The 23,556-nt window shown below is 37.7% G+C and overlaps 1 protein-coding gene across 3 annotated transcripts in view; it reads right to left on the bottom strand.

The window, feature by feature from the left end:
* Nucleotides 1-22,392, bottom strand: part of NOX4 (NADPH oxidase 4) — a 172,659-nt gene extending 150,267 nt beyond the window's left edge. Inside the window, exons 1-3 of one of the 3 annotated variants that reach the window (XM_032356523.1) lie at nucleotides 22,312-22,392; nucleotides 21,749-21,891; nucleotides 20,981-21,076 (exon numbers count right to left, since the gene is read on the bottom strand). In XM_032356523.1, the coding sequence (XP_032212414.1) occupies nucleotides 20,981-21,076; nucleotides 21,749-21,805 (153 nt within the window). In that variant the 5' untranslated portion in view covers nucleotides 21,806-21,891; nucleotides 22,312-22,392. Of the gene's footprint in view, nucleotides 1-20,980; nucleotides 21,077-21,748; nucleotides 21,892-22,267 lie in introns of all 3 variants that reach the window. The other 2 variants (XM_032356524.1, XM_032356525.1) reach the window with 2 other exon arrangements.
* Between the last annotated feature and the right edge of the window lie 1,164 nt (nucleotides 22,393-23,556).

The raw sequence follows: 23,556 nt of genomic DNA, 5'->3' as shown, positions 1-23,556 counted from the left end.
AAATGGAAGGTGATTACAACATAAACGTGGAGAAGGGGGAGGCCTGCTGGATTGTGTAGGTCATATTAAGAATGCACGTCTTGGGTGGGGCGCCTGGGTGGCTCAGTGGGTTAAAGCCTCTGCCTTCAGCTCAGGTCATGATCTCAGGGTCCTGGGATCGAGCCCTACATTGGGCTCTCTGCTCGGCAGGGAGCCTGCTTCCTCCTTTCTCTCTCTCTGCCTGCCTCTCTGCCTACTTGTGATCTTTCTCTCTCTCTGTCAAATAAATAAAGTCTTTAAAAAAAAAAAAAAAAAGAATGCACGTCTTGGGGCACCTGAGTGGATCAGCCTGCTCAGTGGGTGCCTTCAGTTCAGGTCACGATCTCGGGGTCCTGGGATGGAGCCGTGAGCCGGCTCGTCACTCCGCAGACAGCCTGCTTCTCACTCTGCCTGCCGCTCTCTCTTCTTGTGCATTCTCTCTCTCTTTCTTTGACAACTAAATAAATAAAATCTTTTTTTTTTTTAAGATTTTATTTATTTGACACAGAGAGACATAGTGAGAGAGGGAACACAAGCAGGGGTAAAAGGAGAGGGAGAAGCAGGCTTCTCACGGAGCAGGGACCCCGATGCGGGGCTCTATCCCAGGACCCTGAGATCATGACCTGAGCTGAAGGCAGAAGCTTTAACCCACTGAGCCACCCAGGCACCCCATCAACCTGATTTTCTGACATGTTTCCTTCTCAATTTTGCTTTGGCTAAAAATTTTACATTCGTGTTTTCCACATATTCACCTAGGTTCTTGACAATGCTATTAAAGTGTATCAAAACCCTGTTGAAATTGTTGACCTGCAAACTACCTTTTCTAGTAAATTAACTTTCAAATGAACATTTTGCTCTCCAATGGTAATTTTCTCAACAATTTTGAGGGAATATGACATTCTACATGTAAACATCTATGCAACACCCTTGTCTAAAGGGCTTTGAAAAGGCTGGAGAAGTATTAAAAGTAAGTTTTAATAACTGGTCATTCTTCTGTAGCTACCTCTCAGTGAGTCAACAATTAGTCAACTATTTCCAGGAAAAAAATAAAAATTACCATAGAGGTTTATAACAAATTATTTTATATTCTGGATTGGCATTTTGTGTTTGTTTAAAACTATGTAAATTTGTACTCATTAAGATCAATTTTGTTGATTCTTTTTATTCAAACCAAATGAAGCCTATACAACCCCTAATTCTCCCATATTTTATAGCCACAAAATTGTAGTTCGTTTATGGGGCTTTACACATCATTTGGCCCAACCTTCTTTTTGCCACTATTCACATGCTGCTGTGGGAAGAAACACAGTTTAGAACCCAGGCCCACCTCTAGGCTATCTGACGTTTCCTAAGATCACATCACTCCCCAGAACAGAGATGTGAATCCAGACATCTTGCCTAGTGAACTTTCCAAACCGTAATACTTCCTTACTCTTTCAATTGCTTACCTGTTTTCCCACCAAGTACTTTTCCCTGTCATTTTGTGTAACTCTTTACAGAATATTTTCCTATTCTGACTGAACACTGAAATCACTGGATGAACTATTTACAAATAAACACATCTCCGCTGTACTTTCTGAAATTTTCATTCTTTAAATCTGGAGAGGGGGCCCCAGGAGGTACACCCAGGCTTGGCAATCGCTGTTTTAGAATGCACTTCAAAGTCAAACAAACCCGAGTTTAAAACACCTTTTTGAGCTGTGTGGCCTGATAGATTTTCTTACCCTGTCTCATTTTCCTCATCTATAAAATAAAAACAATACATCAACCTCAACGAGTTATTGTGAGTATTAAGTATATCTAGTACCTAGTATGGTACCCAGCATCTAGTAAAAAGTCAGCAGAAGCTATTATCATAATCCCATCCACTAACCTGCTCTAGTTTCAAAATGTAGGTGTTCTTAAGGCATGCCTTCCTACAAATAATTTCTTCCTAGCCTGTTTTTCCATCCTCAGCTCTGAAGAATTAAGATTCTAAAGAGTTATTTATTTATTTATTTGACAGACAGAGGTTACACGTAGGCAGAGAGGCAGGCAGAGAGAGAGAGGAGGAAGCAGGCTCCCTGCTGAGCAGAGAGCCCGATGTGGGGCTCGATCCCAGGACCCCGGGATCATGACCTGAGCCGAAGGCAGAGGCTTAACCCACTGAGCCACCCAGGCACCCCAAGAATTAAGATTCTAGTTGCAGCTATGGGAGATGAGTTTTATTGCACTTGGCTGATTCTAAAGATTTCAAGAAAATTCCTAAGCAATTAGTGGGTGTTCAATAACTTTAAGGTGGTTGAATGAATGAGTCTATGAAATGATCCTTCAGTGTTCTCATTTTGGAAATTAAGAAATAAATAATCAAGACCAAAAGAGATCACCCAAGAAATGTAGTTTACATCTAGTGTTAGACTCAGACCTGTTCTCTCCATCATGCCATAGTGCCCAAGAATGAAAACTCTGCCTCCATTTCCCCAACTGCCACCATTCTTGAGATTAGGATTTACTTGATAGAATTGCATGCCCAATTTAAAGATTTAAATTGGTATTTCTGTCTAGATTTTGTGTATCTTGTCTTTCCTGTGCCAAAAGCCCAGACAGCAGAAGAGACTCACTTCTAAAAAATCTTTAGGGCCACTGTAGCTCTTTGATGAGTCTGTATAGGTCATCTAATCCAAAACTTTTTATACCAACTTATATTAAAAGTCTGTAAATAAGCCAAATTGATGATCCCATAGGGCTCACTGGCCATCCTTTTACAATTAATGCAGCTCCTGGAGGTATTACCAGATTAATAAGCTCCTCTTCTGAATTTTCACCACATACCTTCATTCACTGTCCCTAGCTCATGGTGTTTATCGTCATTTCTTCTATTTGGGACGGCATTCCACCTCTTCCAACCTTTATTTCCTTTAGACTACTTGAGATGTTGTATTAGAATATTTTACCTATTTATCTCCTTGTTTTCCCCCAAAAGCTAGCAAGTGGAAAGCACTGCTGAGTGGCAATGCCCAAAATGCCTCTTATTGTTGGGGACCTCAAAAGTGCATGCTCATTAATAGTGAAAATTATTTTGAAAAAAAAAAAAAATACTCCTCAGAGAAAATATGCTTTTAGCAATGAAAGTCTAAGAAAAGTAGAATTGAGACAGAAACATGAGCAAAAAGAGACTACTCCATAAAGTAGTCCATACAATTTTCCAAAGCAATAGTAAGCACTTTCTGTCATCTTTATAATCACCAAAATGGTCCATGGCAGAAAATTAGAAAATTTATTTTCCATATCCCTCTAAAATCAAACTTGTGGTCCTAACTAAAATTTCAGTGTGCACTATTAATATAGTATAATAGGGGTATGAATTAAGAATATGATAGGCATTTCATACAGACAGGATCATACTTAATGATTCTTAAAAATGACATTTCAATGAAAAGTTACTTCAAAAAGTTGATTACCTATTTTGATAAGGCTTCATATGAAAACAATAATGAATAACATGCCATGAACTATCAGAAAGCAGTTAATAATAATTGGAGTAATTATTTCTTTAAAAAATTCCAAAATAAACTAGCAATTCAGTGGTCTTGGGGTATATCCAAAAATTCATGAATGTCCCCTCATTCCATTATGAACTATAGTTCATGCCAAATGATCCTAGCTGGTTTCTGTCAACTAACTGCCCTGAAGAATTTAACTATGATGTAATTTTTGACTCACATTGACCTCTCTTTCAATCTATAAACTTTTTTTTTTAAACACTGTTTCTAAAGAAGCTATCAGTTCTTAAAAAAAAAAAAAAAAAAAAAAAAAAAAAAATGCAGCCAGGAATGGAGTGGGGTGGGGGATAGATTTTGTTTCCATATGATTAAAGGGGCCACCAAAAAAAAAAAAAAAAAAATAGAATCCATCCTGACTTCATATGCAGATTTCCTTATGCTTAACCCAGATCTTCCCTTTTATATACCATCATTCATCATTCCATCCTTTCTAGAAGTAAACTTTCTTCCATTTTCAGTAGGAATGTACTCCTTCCTTAGAAGTCTATTACAAGAAAGAAAGAAATACAGTTCTTAGACAAGAAGAAAGCAAGATTGTAACATGGTATTTCTGTCTAGATTTTGTCTATCTTGTCTTTCCTGTGCTAAAAACCCAGAGAGCAGAATAGATTCACTTCTAAACAATGAGTCTGTCTGCAAAAGTTGAAGTTCAACCTAAGTGAGATCCAGAACTACATTAAATACATTCATGGGTTTCTACACGCAATGCCATCTACTAAACAGATCACCACATTAAAAAGCATATTTTTATCACACTTAATACCTGTGACCCCTACCAAGGTTATTGTCTCCAAAACCTAGAATTGGAGAACTTAACAAAACACTAGTCAAAACTTGCTCCACTTTCTCCTGTAGAACTATTCTAAAAGGTAAAAACAAATCAAATGAAAATGGCTTGATCTCTTCAGCTGAAAAAATGGATTTTTTTAATTCACCCATTATATTTCTATAGATTTTCATGCTCATCTCTTATAATCTACTCCTATCCACAGCACAAGAACAAGGGTCTCAAGAATTACAGCACATTTGCTTTTATGTCATTGTTACAGTTCCTCCTCCTACAGAAATTTGCCATGCACAGGGAAAGGCACCAAGGAATGGCATGTATTTTGGAGAGCATGGTTGGCTAGAAAGTTGAGACAGGCCCTGTTTTTCTTCCGTCACAGGTCCAGCACATCTGATCACAATTACAGGATATTTATTTAGTCACATCTCAGCTACTCTTCATCAGGAACAATCATTCCAAAACCTTGCATCATTCTTCCTCATCCTTAAACCATTTTTAATTTCTCAACATTCCTCCTAAAACTTGGAAGGCAAACAGATATACTAGAATAATTTTGAAAGGAAGTAACAGTCAAAGCAATGGTACACCCTCATTTGGTTAGTCTTGTAATCAAACTATCCTTAACAACATATATTAAAACTCATACAGTGGGTGTGTCTGGGTGGCTCAGGCAGTTAAGTGTCTTCCTTCAGCTCAGGTCATGATCCCAGGGTCCTGGGATCGAGTTCCGTGTCCAGCTCCCTGCTCAGTGGGGAGTCTACTTCTCCCTCTGCCTGCCGCCCCCCCTGCTTGTGCTCTTTCACTCTCTGTCAAATAAATAAAATCTTAAAAATTAATAAATAGATAAAACTCATACTGTGACTACAGAATATTCAATATTAAGATTTTTCTCTCATTACTCTCATTTCTCTCATTACCATTTTATTTCTCCTGAACTCAATCCTGTTTGTTAACGACTCTTATTATTTTAATCTATGAAACTGTCTTTAAGTTCTATCTTGATCCTCAAAATACTAGCAATCTTAGCTAACTCAGCATGCCTTTTAACTATAACTTTCAACTTTGAATCCAGTTAAAGTTCTCTTAGTCTTTCTTTAAAAAAAAAAAATACTGTCTCCAATAAGATATTAATTCTGAGAAAACTCTAGGTGTATCAAAATGGCTAAAATGGCTGAGAGAGTAGGTACTCAGTAAAATGGACTGAATGGATTGTCTGGTATAAACTATTCACCTAAACTTCCTGATGCATACATTTTCCTTTTTAATGTTTTTTTTTTTAAGATTTTTTTTATTTATTTGACAGACAGAGAGAGATCACAAGTGGGCACAGAGGCAGAGAGAGAGAGAGAGAGAGAGAGGCAGGCTCCTCACTGAGCAGAGAGCCCGATGCAGGGCCCAATCCCAGGACCATGGGATCACGACCTGAGCCAAAGGCAGAGGCTTTAACCCGCTGAGCCACCCAGGTGCTCCTGACGCATACACTTCTAAGCATTAGACTCTTCCAACAAATTCTTCAGAGTTTAATTGGTCAGCACACAGTGGTCCACACTAGTTCATCTCCTGGTAGAACAAGGCATTACATCAAATGTAAGATGATAAATAGGTATAAGAGAGGAAATATAAATCAAAAATAATCTTTTATTCCCTAAAAAAACTAACATTTAATAGGTCCAAAATATCTCACTTTGGAATTTCTTTTTTTTTTTTTCCCCACCCTTCCATCCCCCTTGCTTTGGAATTTCTTAAAAAAATAAAGTGGCATACAGAAATACTTGTCCAAGTGTACATAAAAATTTCTATAAGGATACACTGCAGTATGGCATGTGATTAAAAACAAAGAGACTAGGAACAAATTGGTTAACAGTAGAGAAATGAAAAAAATTATCTCTACATTATTGGACAGTCTTTAGCCACAGAAAATAAGTTAAACTTGTATAATGGAAATGAATTAATAATATGCACATGCAAAATGTGTATCTGTATATAACATAGATTATATAGAAATAAAGGAGAATTCCTAATTTTTTTCTATGGTAACATCAGTATTCAATGTACAGAGAAGCATGTGTTTCTTTTGAAATGTAATGAATTTACCAATTAAGTACCAAAAACTAAATGGATAGATCACAATGAAAATTTGCAATAAATAAAATTAAATGGGTTAATACACTTTGAATTTCTAATAACATATCCAAAGGACATGATTATACAAACAAAGGAGGTATTCTACACAATGATGTTTTTCATAGCATTTTCTGGGTTAATAGAGACCATCTGAATGTCCGAAATTTGGGGAGTGTTTGCAACATGTATGTTTGTATTTATTCAATGAAATATTAAAAATAAAAAATGTATTTTTGAACTATATGTGATAATATAACAGAAATAAACCTAATATAATATTTAACGCTGCATGTTAAAAGAAGAATATAAAACTGTTTATTCTAATCATATTATTAAAAAAAAAAAAAAGAAAAAACTTTTACTTAAATAACCAAAATGTTAATGGTGGTTAAGTGTGGGTTCTGAGATGATTTTTTTTTTTTGCATTTCCTCCCATTTTCTATAACAAATATGAAAAAGATTTAATAAGCCTGAAAGTCACAAGAAAGATTATTTTGTAAGTAAAATGGAATGGGGGGAAAGTCTTAGAAGTACAATTGGAGGAGAAATATTATCTTAAAATACTGAAAAGCAAATACTGAAAGGCAATTTTCCTTTTATTTCAACTTTTGTGCATTTGTCCATTTTCCCTCTTAATTGGATGCATTATTTTCATACTGAAAAATCCATGACAAACTTTATAAATTATCTTGCAAATATTTCCATGGCTTAAGGTGATAGTTTCCAGAAGAAGGACATTAAGCTACTGGGCCCTTTTTTTTCCAGCCTTTGATAAACAAGAAGATATTTACTTCAAGTTCAGGATCAATAAGACAGTATAAGATAGGACAGGACATGACAGTAAAGGGCAGAATAGGATGGGACAGAAGAAGACCGAATAGGACAAGACAGGACAGGACGAAATAGGACGAGGCTGGACAGGATAGAACGGACTAGGATATAACAGGACAGGAACAGGAAAGAGGGGAAATGTGTGAGTGGGGGGAAGAGGGGAAATAAGAAGTGAATTATAGCTGGCAAGGAAAAGGGGGATTCCAAGTAATGAACAGAACTACCAGGGTAATGGAAGGGTGTAAGAGACAGCGATTCTTGCACACTACTGCAACTTAAGTTGCATCCAAACCACAGCTCCCTTGTGACAGAGAGCATCGCACATTTCTTACAGCTTGGTCAGCTTATGTGCTCTTAAAATATTTACCAAAGCATTTCAGAGAAAAAAAATAAAGTATTTCTACATATATTAAAGTATTAATAAAGAAAACCCTCATATGCTACCATGAAAAAAAAAGAAAAGAAAAGAAATAACCTTCCAAGCATACTCCATCCCACCACCTTCGTAACCTTGCTTGGTCTTTGGGTCCATATAGTTGTCTATTATATTACACTTTGCAGCTCAGACAGTTTGGATGAATCATTGCTGTGACATGTTTGTTTACTTTTCTGCAATCCATTCCACTCTATTCACCTATCCTTTTCATGTTTTCTTCTATATTTATTCCATTTCCTATATCTCTTCTTTTTTTTTTTTTTAAGATTTTTAAATTTATTTGAGAGAGAGAGAGCACAATGGGGAGGGGCAGAGGGAGAGAGAAACTTCAGCAGTTTCTGCACTGAGCAAGGAACCTGACACAGGGCTCCCTCTGAGGACCCTGAGATCACAACCTGAGCAGAAACCAAGAGTTGGAGGCTTAACCGACTATACCGCCCAGTGCCCCCCGCCATTTCCTCTATTTCTAAGTCTGATGTTATATGTGTTATTAATAATAACTGTAATACTGTTTTTACTGTAACTGTTTATATGGATAGGTTTTTTGTTTAAATGGTTAATATCATGTGGAAATAAGGACATAAGGAAAAAACCGTGGGAATACAGAAATCAAATAATAACTTTAAATACTTGCTGCATTCTTCCCTTTAGTTATCCAATAATCTTTAGACTTCTCACTGAAAACCAGTTACAACTGAATATCAATTTTAAAGTTGTACCAAGTGTGATCACATCCAATGTCATCTCAATGTCACTAAAAGCCTTTATAACAAGTATATAGAAATATCCTAACAAAAATGGGTACTTTTGTTACAGTATGAACAGATTACTTGTCCTCCAGGGATTGGGCAAAGTTTCTAAATCACAAAACCAGGAAACTAATGTATAATATCTGTACTCTAAGAATATGCTTTATGTTTATCATGATGTTTAGTCGTGATAAAGTCATAAGTCATGATTAAGTCATAGGAAATCAGAGGAAATCGAAGGGTCTCTTTCTGGGAGAATGGGCAAGTACACTGTGGCAGATGGGAACCACAGAATACTGTGTAGCAATTAGAAACAAAACCCCAAAGAACCGCATAGTCACATGACAGACTTTAAAAACCTAATACCAGATGGAAAAAAAGCAAGAAACAGAATGAGCCTATGCATAATACCATTTGGGTGAATTCAAAGAAACATGCAAATAAAATAACAATAGAAGGATACATGTCAGCATGTTAAAAATGTTCCTGTTGTCGGGAGGAAAAAGGAACTGGGGATTTGGAGAATGAGGAGTAATTACACAATTAATTAATAAATAAATGAATGATGAAGAAAGGAAAAGGCCCAGGAAGGCAGTCGGCTACGAACTAAGATACATGTTTAAATACTCGGTACCTGAAATCCAAAACATAGCTTTTTATATTCTTTGTTTTTACAAAGAGTCACTGCTAATGTCCTTTAAAACTAGCTCTCTTTGTGTGTACTTCAATCTTTGGTTGGTTTGACAGAAAGCTTTTAAAAGGCCAAAAAATTGAGATAGAACTTGAAAACCATTACCAGTTAAAAAGCAATTAATTGTGAGCTTCAATCGTTTTGAAATTATAATTAACAAAACACACTGCCACTTGCAAAATATCTCTTTAAATAATTCATAATATATATACTGTCTGAAATTAGGAGTTAATGTCTCTTAGTTGCTGGAAATTTTGTCATTAGCGGCCATTTACAAGTAGATTTCAACATCAAAACATTCTTAACTTCAAAAGTGTCGCCTAAAAGAAATGACTCCAGCATAGTCTACTATAACTTGCCATTAGCAAGAAGGGAAATCACACTTTTTGAAGGCCTCACACGCATTTCTTCCTCATCCTACTTAATCCTCTCTTCAAAACAAAACAAAAGCCTGTAAGAGATACTAGGTTAAACTATGCAAAACTGCCATCTTTTTTTTTTTTTAAGTCAGACTATTTCAATACTGGAATTTTTAGGGAATTCAATTTCATAATATAATTCTCCATTTAAAATTGAGGAAACTTAAGGCTTTGGAGTTTTCAATAAATCATTTAAAGATATATTTGTTATAAGATAAAGTCCCGATTTCCACTTTAGTCAACTTGTCCATAAAAATCCATGTTCTTACTTTCATTGTTCATTACATTGTATTGTTTTCATTAAACTTTGGAATTTTCCCAGGTATAACTATATTTGAAATTTAAACTAATCATCATTACATGCTTAGGAAAAGGTGGTAACAGACAGTTTTTACAAGAATTTTTACACGTGTCATAGAAGACTTGAACAAATGTTATAAATCTAAAATCTGTGGGTTGAACAAAATATATTTTCTTCTTTGAGAATAACATGTCTAAGCTTTAAAATCAGTACAAGTCAAGGACTAGTTTTCGTCAGGCAAACCAAAATTAAGTAAACTCTACAGAGCCATTGTGATCGTAAACTCCTGTCAGATGTTCATTTGACTCATTTCCCCTTCTCTTATGTTTCACAAAACATACGAGATCAAAAATAGTTCAATGATGGGTTCTACATAGTCCAAGCCAAGCTCCAACCCTACAGAGAACTTCTATGGGAGGTAACAAATGTAATACAGACAATGCCCAACAGCAAATGCCTTTTCTTGAGTGGAAGAACATGCAATGGAAGCTCTGCATTCTTGTGGCTTAATATGAGTCATTTTTTTTTCCAACTGGAACCCATTAATATAGACCACTGATGATATTTGCTTAGTTTTCCCTTTAGATATTCAGGGGGGGGGGTGGGCAGAAGGGACGGGGTGGAGGTGGGAATAAAAACATATTCTTTACCTTTGTTTGCATGACTCAAAGCACTTTATAAATGTGCTTTTGGGTCCATGCTTTTCAAATTGAGAGAATTAACAAAGCTCAAAGGCCCAAAGTAACTTCTCAAAAGCAACTTGGCCCAAGGAGATCAGTGAGAGGTAAATGCATTCTTATCACCCTATTTTCAGCATCTTCACAAGGGGTGGTTCTTTTCTTGTACCACGATTCTCTTGGGTCACCCTCACCAGCCTGGAAATCAACGTTTTCATTCAAGGTAAGGTAACAGCAAGTTATGCAGGTAATTAGAAGGCCCATAAGAGAGAGAAATGGGGGGGTGGAGGGAATTAGCATAGAGAATCAAAAGAAATTTGTTTGGATCACTACCCCTTTGTATCCTTCCAATGCACCTGAGCTTTCAAAGATCACATGGAACAAAATTAGTGGCACTTTGAAATCAACTATCGGATCATCTTATCACCAGAAAAAGGAATCTAGTCAGAAAGGCATTCATCATAAATCATTTCTTATATTTATCTTAGTATTGAAGTGACCACTTTTCTTCTTAAATTTCAGGTGTATAAAATGTTTTTACTTTATGTACATCACTCATCTCTTCTTGCCTTAAACTATCGAAGACCTCTGATATCCTTGGGATGTGTCCGAAGACCTTTAACAATTTCCCAAATTCAGAAAACCCTTAAATCATGTGATTTAAACCAATTCCCCATAGAACTTGTATTTGATTCATTTATCAAATGAAGTCATTATCAAATTCAAGTTCTCAATTTCTAAATACGTAAACATTCTATCGATCATGCAAAGTCCATCTTCTCCTTAATCTACTTTTTCTTTAGTCTCACTGCCAAAGCACTAAAGAAACCAATTTTCACACTTATTTTTACCACATTGTTTGCTTGTTATCACATCACAAAGTTGCTTTAAAATGTGGATACTAAGAAGTGAGACCCACTCCCCACCTAAGTCATCTGCTCTTCTACTAAGGTCTCAGTCTTAAGTTCTTAAGGCTTAAGTCTTAAGGCTAAGTTCATGCCTTAGCACAAATTATTAATTACAACATGTCACAAACCATCAAGATCTCATTCCAAGAGTCAATACTGTAAATGTAATGCATATTGAATATGAAAGGCCATCTGACACTTGTCCCTCATTCCTTTCTCCATGACTTTGCTTTTGACCCCTGGAGGAGCTCTGTCATGGTGCCATGGCTGGAGCCTTAAAAGCTGGGACAAAAGACAGGACGCAGCAACAGTAAAGGATAACTACTTTTCACATCCATGATGTTTTCAATTATTCAAAGTACTTTCCTATCCTCTGTATCATCTAATACTCAACATGACACTCTGAGATACGTAGAACAGTTTCATCATGTTTCAGTTAGGTGAACGGTCACGTGTGGCTATGAAGGAGAGAAGAGGGAAGGAAAGAGGAAAATTGGCATCTGGGGGAACACCTATTATATAATGGGTTTTATCCTTGGTACTTTATCCCACAAGCAAGTTATTTATAATTTCTGTTAGTTTCTCCTTATGTAATAGAATCTACCTTGTGGACTAGTTGAGTGGCTCTGTTGTTAAGATACTGCCTTCATCTCAGGTCATGATCCCAGGGTCCTGGGATCAAGCCCCATATCAGGGCCCCTGCTCTGTGAGAAGCCTCCTTCTCCCTCTCCCACTCTCCCTGCTGGTGTTTCCTGTTCTCGCTATTTCTCTATCTGTGAAATAAATAAATAAAATCTTTTGAAAAAAAAAATGTATAAAGAACTCAATTCAGGGCACCTGGATGGCTCAGTCCATTAAGTGTCTACCTTAGGCTCAAGGTCATGATCCCAGGTCCTGGAATCCAGTGTGCAAGGGCTTCTGGCTGAGCGGGGAGCCTGCTTCTCCCTCTCCCTCTGCCCCTCCCCCCAGCTTGTGTGCGCACACTCTCTCTCTCTCGCTCTCTCTCTCGCACACAGCCTCTCTCCCAAATAAACAAAATCTAAAAAAAAGAAAAAAAAAAAAGTAATACAATGTGTGTCCATGAGAACATTTCAATGAATGTTGGCTCTTATTTTTGTTTACAAGCATAAATAATTTATAATAATCCTATTCAGTGCTATTAATACTAGGAATGCTAAATAACACTATCTAATTACAGTAATAACTATCATTTGCTGAGTACTTATGTACCAAGTGCTAAGCATTTCACCCACATTTTCTCATGTAATCTTCACAACTAAACTGAGGGAAAGATTTAAACTCAACTTCACAAATGAGTTAAACTTACACTCAGAATAGAAATTTACCAAAATCATAAAGGGAGATAAAGGCCTGAGCTAGGATTCAAACTCATAACCATTTAGCTCCACGGTTTAATGATCTTTATTTGATTGTTTTTTGAATATTTTATTTTCTTCCCCAGTATGACCTAGGCACTTTTAAAATCAATTTTAAGATCATCACATTGCTGAGCATGATGAATTAGAAAACTTGACTAAGATTAAAAGACTGAGTTGATAAAGGAGACATTTAATTTCACCAAGTTCATCTGTCAAAGGAGCTAAATGAAATAGATTAAACCGTAAGATCCCTATAACATTCAGTCATTCTTCAAGCTCTTCTGCCTCAGGCTGGGAGAGAAAGCATAAAGCATATGGCCTCCAGAATTGTGAGGAGACACATTTTTGTTGGTTAGACCGCCCAGTCTGTGGTACTTTGTTATGGACGCCTGAGCAAACTAGCGTGGGAGGCGCCAGTTAGGCTGAGGTCTACAGGTCTGTGCCAGGTCTAAGAATAATCCATAAACAATATTCTTCCCCTGATTCCTGATCGAGTACTTATCGATACAAAAACACACAAACATACATATAGACAGTCTGATGCACAGCCAGTGGGAGGACCCATCAGAAAATTCCAGTTCTAATCCCATCTGTCTCAGAACCTCCCTTGGAGTGCACAGTGATTGAAAACAAGGTCCTCATTATGAGACAAATGTGGGTTCCAATAGGGCTTCTCCTGGGGTTAGTTGTGTGACTTGGGGACAATTACCTAACCACTCAGAATCTCAGTTTCTCAATCCCCTAAAAAGTGATGCTTCCTATCTTCCAGGGTTGTTACTTACAAGGATAATTTAAATAAAAGGAGTAAGTGAAATTATATAAAGAAAGAGCAAAGAACTAATTATATCTGGCATATACTATGTGATTAGTAAATGGTAATAGTTGTTATCAGGTTGAACTATATGAAATGGCTGTTACTTGATTATTCTTTATCTAAACAGCAATTCATGTAGTTCAGCCTAATATAATGTCACATAGAGACAGAAGAGCACAATAGTTAACAATACAAGTTCTGGAACCAGGATGTGTGGGCTGGAGTCCTGCCTCTGTCACTCACTAGCAAGTCACAGAACTTCCCTAATGCAGTTGCTCAGGTGAAAATTAAAAATATCTACTCTGGGGGCACCTAGGTGGCTCAGTCAGTTAAGCATCTGCCTTTCGCTCAGGTCATGATCTCAGGGTCCTGGAATAGAGCCCCAAGTCAAGTTGGTCTCCCTGCTCAGCAAGGAGTCTGATTCTCCCTCTGTTCCCTCCCCACCATTGCTCATGTTCTCTCTCTTAAATAAATAAATGGCTTTAAAAAAAAAAATCTACTCCACAGGATGAATGGAAAATCTTAAGCAAATTAGTCCACACAAAGCCTATTTACTAGACAGTCCTCAATGAATATAACCTACTATTGATGTTATTAATATTATTAATAACAGAATGAAGTAAGTAGATTTGAAATTCTCTAAAATTAATTCTACCTTCTAATTCTATGCTATTTTGGCTGGTATTGATAAAAGACAATTATGCAGTGGACATTCAGCTATATATAATAAAGAGGTTAAACACTGAGTGCTGTTAAGTCCAAAAAATATTATGGAACCAGAAATAATTTAAATAAAAATAAGTCTCATAAAAAATTCCTTGATAATTTGTCTGAAACAAATCTAAAACAACTATAATGCTGAAAATTATGTTATCTTGGGGGTAAATTATCTTAACTTCTTAAATTGCTAAACATCTTTAAGTATCATTTCCCATAAGATGGAAAGCTAGTGGTCTACACAGTGTGGGGTTTTATTTGTTTATGTGTATGTGCGTAGAGTTGTTCATCATAACAGACTAACTGTTGGACTGAGGATCTATAGACCAGAATCGTGACCAAGCCACTCATTCAGTGGGTGATGGTGAGCAAATGACTTCAACTTCATCTTTCTGTTTGGAAAAATGAGGAAGAAGTCTAAGTAAAGATACAAAGCTTAATTCCAAGTCTAAAATCCTGAGTCTCCAATACTGTAAAAGGATTAAGACTATAACGATTGCATCAAGGGTAAAGGTAAGTCCTTTCACCCACCAATAAACAGGAAGTGTTTTCAGATAGCAGAATGCTAAGAATAAAAACAAACAACAACAAAAAATCACTCATTCAGTTAAAAAATATCCCCTGAATTGAAACACACTGCATGCCTAGGCAAATCTAGCTGCTTTTATATTTTATGCAATAAATGAAAAGAATTAATGATCAAGCCTTTTCTGAAACTCATAGATGGTATATATTCCTTCTCAGCAGAAGTAAAGCTGCTTGGGTCAGCTATGAAAACCAATACTGATTTAAAATCCTAGGTGCATTTGCACAGACAGTCTAATCTCTGACCTTAACAAATTCACAGGACATCAGATTTCTGTATCCAAAAATTGTCAATTATGATATAACTTCTAGAACATTTGAGAGGGTAAATTAGTTAATATTTCTTAATCACTTAAAGGATAATAATTAACCAAAGATAGATCATCACTCTGAGACTAGAAAAAATCTAAATGTTCCCAGCTTTTTTCCAACTAACACAGGTATCTCAATAAAAGTCTTTAAAAAAGAAAAAAAAAGATCTTCATGATGGTGCAGTAGATCTAAAATAATTGTTGGTGGGGAGGTTCTGGCTGGCTCAGTTGGTAGCACATGAGACTCTTGATCTCGGGGTTGTAAATTCAAGCTCCACATTTGGTGTAGAGATTACTTAAAAATAAAATCCTTAAAAAAATAATAATAATTGTGAGACAAAGCAAAAAAAATTAAACATCTCATCATGGCACCATGAAAATAACTAGGTTGAAACTGAATGTTCCATATATAAACATTAGTTTGGGAGGAAAAAGATAGTAAAACCAAAACACATTGAATCTGGTCTATAAAACACATTCTCTTCTCAAAGTAAGATGTTCTTATCAATTAAATTATATCTGTTAATTATTAAAACATCAGAAATACAACTCAGAAATAGATGAACTTCAGTATGAGGGCTTCTATCCATAATATATTGAGTTAAACTGCCCAATATTTCAAAAAATTTAGGGAAGAAATCCATATTTCTCAGGGTCAGTGACAACATGTTAGGACTTTCTAGTAAAGTGCAAGCAACTGCATCTTCCATTCCTTGAAAACAAATAAATCAAAAATAGATTTTATCTTAAAAAATCAAAGTACTCCTTTATTTAAAATTTTGTTATGGGAAGGTAGAGGAGGTTATTCCTTGGTTAGTTTATGTGTACGTGTGTTTGTTTTGGCTTCCCTCAAAAGAACTTTTTTTTCTTCTTCTTAGCTTAATTTTAAGATTCCAAAACTCACAGCATGTCATAATTAAACATCTCCTAGGAAGTGCACAGTCTGATTAGCACATTAACTCAGGCATAAACCAGCCGTGACCAGGCTGCCTCCAGGTCTGGGTCAGACCAGTTTGGGAGAGAACAGTCCTGATGAAAACTCCTACGAAGACACATTAACCTCAATGTTACTTTATCTTCCATCAGTTAAGATCTTCTTTTCTCAGTCAGTTTTTACGTGACTTTTTTAAACCATTAATCCTGGACAGAGAACAAACCACTAGCGTCCCATAAATATAAATAAATATAGATGTAAAAAATAAAGCCACTAGTTCTGAGCATTAAATAAGTTTACCTTCACTCTCAAAGGTCCCCACCACCAAAAAGCTCAGATGATTAGGGAGAAGTCAGAGATATTCTTAAGGTGACACACAAATAACAAGGGCCCATGACTTCCCATCCGATATCAACTCCTGTTTTGGAGAGGGAGAGTAAGAACACTACCAATATCCCTATGTTTTTTTTATTGGGCTGGTTGGTGGCCAGCTGTTTGCTGTAAAACAAAATGGTAAGTGTGTATGACCATGGGAGTAGGAATATCTTCTCCCACAGTCTATGCTTACGCTGTCCAAAATGGTGACCACTAGTCACACACAGCTATTAGGCATCTGAAATGTGCCTAGGCCCACCAAGAAACTGAATTTTTAGGTTTAGTATTTTTTTTTTTTAATTTAAAACTTAAAGCGAATAGTTCTTTGTGTTATTAGAAAAATTTTTAAATACGTTTGGAACAGCTTAGGTATGTCAATTCACTTTTTTATTTGTAAAATTTTATGAAATCTAGACACAAGTCAAGTACTTCTGATGAAAATCTGGTGACTGAATTATGATGTGCACAAGTATAAAATAGATTTAGGCAACAGCCTAAAATACCTCATTGATATTTTTAAAAATATTGACTACATGTTGAATACTTCAATCCAATACAATAGTTTAGATAGATTACTTTAAATAAAATACATTATTACACTTAATGCCACTGGAGTTTTAACTTTTTTAACGTGCTACAGCAAAAATTTGAATTGCATGACTCACATTACATTTCCGTTGGGCAGCACTGATGATGAGTAATAGTAACCAGTAGCCTAACTACCAGAGATGGGCCAGTGAAGTGTTTTGAAAATCTGTGTAGCATGAGGAAAGGCAAAAAGGTCAGACAGGACTGCAATCACATCCCAGGTCTGATGCTGAACAAGTCATCAGCTTCCTCAGCCTACTTCTTCCCATGTGTAAAATGGGAAGAATGGTTTCCTGGCTTAAACCAAATATTTGTAGATTTGTTAATACATAGTTGGTTTCCAGTAGAAAGCAGAGATTTCCAACTACTAAGAATTAACTGCTTGTCAATATCTATGCCTTCTTGCAAATGGGCTATATTCTGTAGACCCTTCCCTCCCCTCATACTTCTATGACTGTTACTGTAACCTTACTTTTAAAGATGAATACTGGCAATCTTTATACTCAGTACTATTATCAAAATAATGAGCAACTGGAGGAACTCCTTCGATTTGTGTTTTAAAGTGGTAGTAATTTCATCTCCAGGAATACCATCATTATTTTTAGGAATCTAAAATTCACCTTCAAGAGACTTATGGGAGAACCTGGGTGGCAGAGTCAGTTAAGCATCCGACTCTTGGTTTTGGCTTAGGTTGTGATTTCAAGGTCATAAGATCGAGCCCTACCTGAGGCTCTGGGCTGAATGGAGAATCTGCTTGAAATTCTCTCTCTCTCCTTCTACCCCTTCCACTCGTGCTCTCTTTCTTTCTCCCTCTCTCTAAAATAAATAAATAAATATTTTTTAAAAAGAGAGACATCTGTCATATCAGAACACTTATTATGTTCCTTTCAGTCTTTCTAAAATTCATCACAGTGGGACCTTGTCCTCATGAGGGTAGGCTCTAAAATGCACTAAGGCAGTAAGTTAATAATAAGGAAGTATCAGTATTAAACATGTAAAAGATGGGAGTCAGAAGTATTTATTTTAAGATTAATTATATCCCATTGTTATACTCTATTTTCTTTGCCACTTGAAAGATGCCTGCCAATTCTTACACTATATAAGGTAATACCATAATCATCAAAAGATTAAGAATAATAAGCCTAGGACAAATAAAATTAAGTCCTCCTTCATAACGCAAATAGTAAAACCATAGATAGAGTTCATTTTTCACTAAAAATATAGACTGAAAACATTCCAAAATGATTTAGATAAATTAATGCTGAGAAAAACATCATATAGGTAACTACTGAAAACTGAGAAGTTTGGAAGTCATCTTTCATTTTTCAGGAGGATGACAAGGAGAAAAACCATTCCTTTCCTCCCCACAGTGACCTTTCACACAGTGTTGACTTCTGACAGGATGGCCTAAGGGTCAACTCACTATGATCATTCTTAGGTTTCTATAAAAACTAATTTACAATGAACGCTCTCTTCTTCTATCTGTTTGTTGCACTTTGTACTCACAGTTTTCAATTTAGGCCTTTTATCATTTTTTCCTTGGCCTCACCATTGAATCTCCCTAGCCTGTCTTATTATTCAAACAAAAGCACTAGAATGTGATGGTGAGAAAAAAAATAATAATAATTTTTTTTAATTAGTTGGGTTATATGTGTGTGTATGTGTATACCCTTCATCGTATCTGACTGGTCACCAAAATAAATTTGGTGTTGTCACACAGAATCTAAGCTCATAAAAATTAACTTGCTTGTTTCCAACATAATTAAGTAAGTTATTATTTTAGTTTAAACTGTATCATAGAGATGAAATCCAAAGTTCATTTCTGGCTTCAAGTTGCCTCTTCTTAGATTGTATATTAATACAAATATCTCCTTTAAAAAATTTGTCATTTTTGACAGGAAAATTTGTCATCATAACCCTTTTGAGTTTTCTCCAAGTTATTCATATAGTTACATAAAAGGTCAGATATCGCCTACTGAAAAATCCTGTGTTCACTAATTCATACCTAAGGGGACTTACAAGGGGGAAAAAAAATTAAAAAGGTCAGAGATCTTCAGATATCTATTAGAGAAAATTTTCCTTAACTTGCTTATTCAATTTTAAGTATTTATTGTTCGATTTTCCACTAGATTATAAGAAACTTGTGGGCAGGAGCAAGGGCTCCCTTTCTGTGTGCCCATTTGAAAAGCATGGGCTTCATGACAGTTCGATAGATGGTTAAATGGAAAGGTGGTTAAATGAGAAAGAGAAAGAAATATTCAGAGTTAAGAGTTACCAAGAAAATGAGGAGCACCTGGATGGCTCAGCACCCAACTCTTGATTTCAGCTCAGGTCATGATCTCCGCATTGTGGGATCAAGCTGGATATTGGGCTTACACTCAGCACAGAGTCTGCTTGAGATTCTCTTCCCTCCCCCTCTGCCCCTCCCCAGTGTGTGCTCTCTCTCTCTCTCGCTTGCTCTAAAATAATAATTTTTAACAGTTACCAATAAAATAAGTTTCATCTTTGAGAACATTTTTCTTAACCCATTAGTTAAAAGGTGTTGGACGGCGATAACGTGTCAATGTAGGTTCATCAGCTGTAACTTATGTATCATACTGGTAGGGGATGTTGATAATGGGGGAGGCTATGTATGTGTGTGGGTAGGGGAACATAGGGGAAATCTCTGTACCTTACTGCCAATCTTACTGTGAACTTTAAATAGCTCTAAAAAAATAAGCTCTTTTAAAAAATCGGTGTTAAACTTCGAAAATATCAATTGTGTGACCGAAAGATAATGAAAAATAGTACTTTACTGTATAAAATAAAACATCAGTTAATTAAATCTCAATTGATGGCAATCTTAGTTAGCATGTGCCAAGCACTACTCTCCGAGCTGAAGTCTGAAGATAAATAAGATCCGTAAATGTAAAGTAGGAAATGCAAAGCTGGTTCCACTAAATTCACGTGAACTAATCCTAATTTTAAAACATCATTAAACCACAGAAAAGAAAACAATGCATCTCCTATTTAGAATGTGTTCTCTTCCCCAATGAAAGGGAATGACAAAATTTTTTTTCAGATGCTCTAAAATTTTTCAATACACTTTATTCTTCTTGCTTGTTGCTCAGAAAATGCTGACTCTTAATATAAAGTGAGATGTCCTCAAGGCCTCTGTCTTCTGTTAAGGATTCAAGTAGGAACGGAAAGAATGAGATCAGAAACGCCATGGACCAGAGAAAAGGAAAAATATCAACATGAGATAAATCAGAACAAAGTTCTGCACAAGACCATTCTCATATTAGACCAGAACACTGGAACCATAATCAACCAGTAACCTAGGGTAAGAAGCTAAGAAATGGCTAGAAATGAATAGCTGCCTCAGACACTGTGAGAAATGGCAGTAAAAAGAAACAGTGCAGAAATCCTCTGGATAAGCTTATGCGCAGGCTGAAGTCTTTATTACTGAAAACTAAAAGCCTACCATTGGTGGGTCCTGCTGGAGAAGCAGATCCTTCAAGGCATTTGGCAGCTGACAAGAAGCTGCAACTTCTCTCAGGCACTACTGGCCTGTTCTGACAGGTTCATTCCCTTCATTTTAGCACATAGAATCTTTGGTTCTTGAAAGAGTCAGTCCTTTTAACCTACATGAGTGTAAATGATTCATCAAGAAAACCGGACCACTTCAGAGAAGGGCAAGCCTTTCTGAAGCGAACAACCAGGGTTTCTTTAATAAATGGAAGAACTGACCAAGCCTGGTAGCAGTGTCCGCCTACCTTAAACCCATTCTACCAGGTTACCCAAGTCCCACTTACCCCTAACATCTGGTGGAGGTAGTGATACTCTGGCCCTTGGTTATACAGCAGGAAGGTTTTCCAGAAAAGCAAGACATTCAAGGAGAGCCAGATAAACTATATCACAGAGAAAGAGAAAACAAAAATTAAAAATAAACATTACTTGATGAATGGAAACCTTAAGTACATTCGTTGGACTCAATACTTTCAGAGGAAGCTGGGTTAGTAATAGCAGAAAGCATTTTCAATTAACCAGCAAGCTGAAAACAAAGCTGAAAAGAGCAAAGCAAATCTTAACTCAGTTTCTGCACTTGAGATGAAGCATTTGGATTGCAAAGAAGTCTCCCAAATGATCGGCAGACATCCTCTGCAGTACAAAATGAGCCTAAGAAATCGGTGACATCACCTCGTCCGGAGAATTGCATGTTGTTAAAAATGCAACACCGAACAGAAGCAATCTGGGGAAAGAGTAAAGGGGGTAAGATGTTTAAAGGGTTAAGAAAAAGTTGTGTTCACTTAAAGTGATCTCTTCTCCCTTCCTCCACATCCGCTCTCCCATCAGTGTGCAGAAAAGTTCCCATGCCTTTGGAGCCGGGATGCGATTGGGAGGTGGGGGGGGTAGGTGGTGGTATTATCTCCAGGTATTAACAGCGGAAAGTTTTGTTAGTTGAGAACGTTTGAATTAGAGGCGAAACTTCTTCCAGCTTCCCACCCGCGCACGCTCAGAGAATGAATCAAAGCTGCTGCACGAGAGACAAAACGCAGGGAGAGCCTTGCCCGCCATCCTACCAGGCAGAGGTGTTTAACCCCTTCGTTGGCCAGCCAGTTCCTCCAAGACACAGCCATGCCGCCGGCCCCGCCGCGCTGCGCTCTCCGCCGGCCGGCCCGAGAAGGAGCGGCGGCGGCCGGGGCAGCGGTTACAGTGGTGCGGCCTGCGAGGGGGGAGCGGGCGGGGACCGAGGGTCAAAGACTGAGTGGAAGCCCGGAGCCCGGCGCCGAGCCAGCCCGGGCGGGGTCTGCGTCCCGGAGCCGGGTCTTCCGGGCGCCGCGGCTACGGCCCGCGCGGGGTCTGCGCTGCGCCGTCGGCGGCCCCGGCCCGGCGCTCCGAGCGCGCGCTCCCGGTCCCCGCCGCCCGGGGGCGCGAGCCAGCCCCGCCGCGCCCGCCCCTTTGTCTGCGGGCGAGCCTGTTGTTGTGGCTGCTGCGGTTCAGGGTGTCCGGCTGGGGACCGGGGGCGGCCCCCGCGCAGCCTCAGCCCCGCCGGCGCGGCTCGCAGAGACCCACAAAGATGTGGAGAATGCTACCCGTACCCTAGGTGGGGAAGCCCGCCGCACCCTCGTACACTCGCGCACACCTAGCTCTTGGGCACGGGTCGTTTTCCCCAAAAAAGTTCCACTCAAGGAGCCTCCGTATGGAAATTCGAGCCGGAAATACCCTCCTGTGCACAAGTGTCCGCCTTCTCCCGCCCACCCTCTGCGACTCATCCCACCCCCAAGGAGCGCCTCCTCACAACCCCTTACCTAAAGCTTCCCTCTACCTCCCCCTTCTCAGTCCCTCACCCCCACCCCACCCCACATTCAGGCAGAGCTTTGAAGAAAACTCTGAATAAAAAGACCCAGCGGTTTCATGGTTAAAGCTGACGTAATTCTCAGGGGGCTTTAGGGAAGCTCAGATTCACTCTGTTTAGAAATGTGCGTTTTATTACCCAGTATCAGAATTTGTTTAGTAATAGGAATCCTCTGGAACTTGCCCCAGAGGCCTGGGGAGAGGTGAGAATAGTATGGGATGGACACGGGCTACCTATCCTACACCACAAATTATCAGTATCAGGAAGGGGGGGAGGGTATTTATATAGAAGAATGTCTGATGCAAAGTAAGTGTTCAACAAAAGTTTATGAAATCAGGAATTTCCCAAGCTTTAACAACTAACAAGTGGCAGGAAAGGTAAACCACTAGGAGCCTAATCTCATGGCTTTCAAGCTTTTTTTTTTTTTAAACAAAATCCATTTTACAACACATGCCATAATGTGTAATTAAAACTATAATATCATAAAATCTTTTCATACTACAGCAAGGTACTTACCGCAATTAATTTGATGGACCGATGAATGACAGCAACCCTCCGTTCAAAACTTGAATTAATCCATATCAAGTGTGGTTTACATTTCATGCAGTTCACTCTCTAGTAGTTGTCATTTCTCTCTGATAGAAGATTTTCCTGTTTCATGCATGATCAAATCCTGAAAACTGCTTTAAATCTTTCGGGAGTTAGGAAGTATATTATTTATAAATAACACCTTTTCTTTGTATTTCCGATGTGATGCTTAGAGGACCCAAAAAAGACCACCCAGAGAACCCAGGGAGAGTCACCCCTGGGGAAGGTCAAATTCTGGGACACCCTGGTACTCCTCAAATTACACCCTTGAGTAACCATCTGAGAGCCATAAGTTCAATAGATGGGAGGTAAAAAGAGTCCAGCAAAATGGTTTGGTTCTTGCCACAAGTTGAGAGGAATGAAGCAACGAAAAAATAGTAAAACAAAAGACACTTTTTCTTGACTTAATTGACCTAGTTCTTTTTTTTTCCAGTTTTATTAAGA

Source organism: Mustela erminea, chromosome 9 (assembly GCF_009829155.1).
Source record: "Mustela erminea isolate mMusErm1 chromosome 9, mMusErm1.Pri, whole genome shotgun sequence".
Taxonomy (NCBI): Eukaryota; Metazoa; Chordata; class Mammalia; order Carnivora; family Mustelidae; genus Mustela; species Mustela erminea.
The sequence above is the reverse complement of the archived record's forward strand: the minus strand, read 5'-3'. Positions and strand labels throughout refer to the sequence as shown.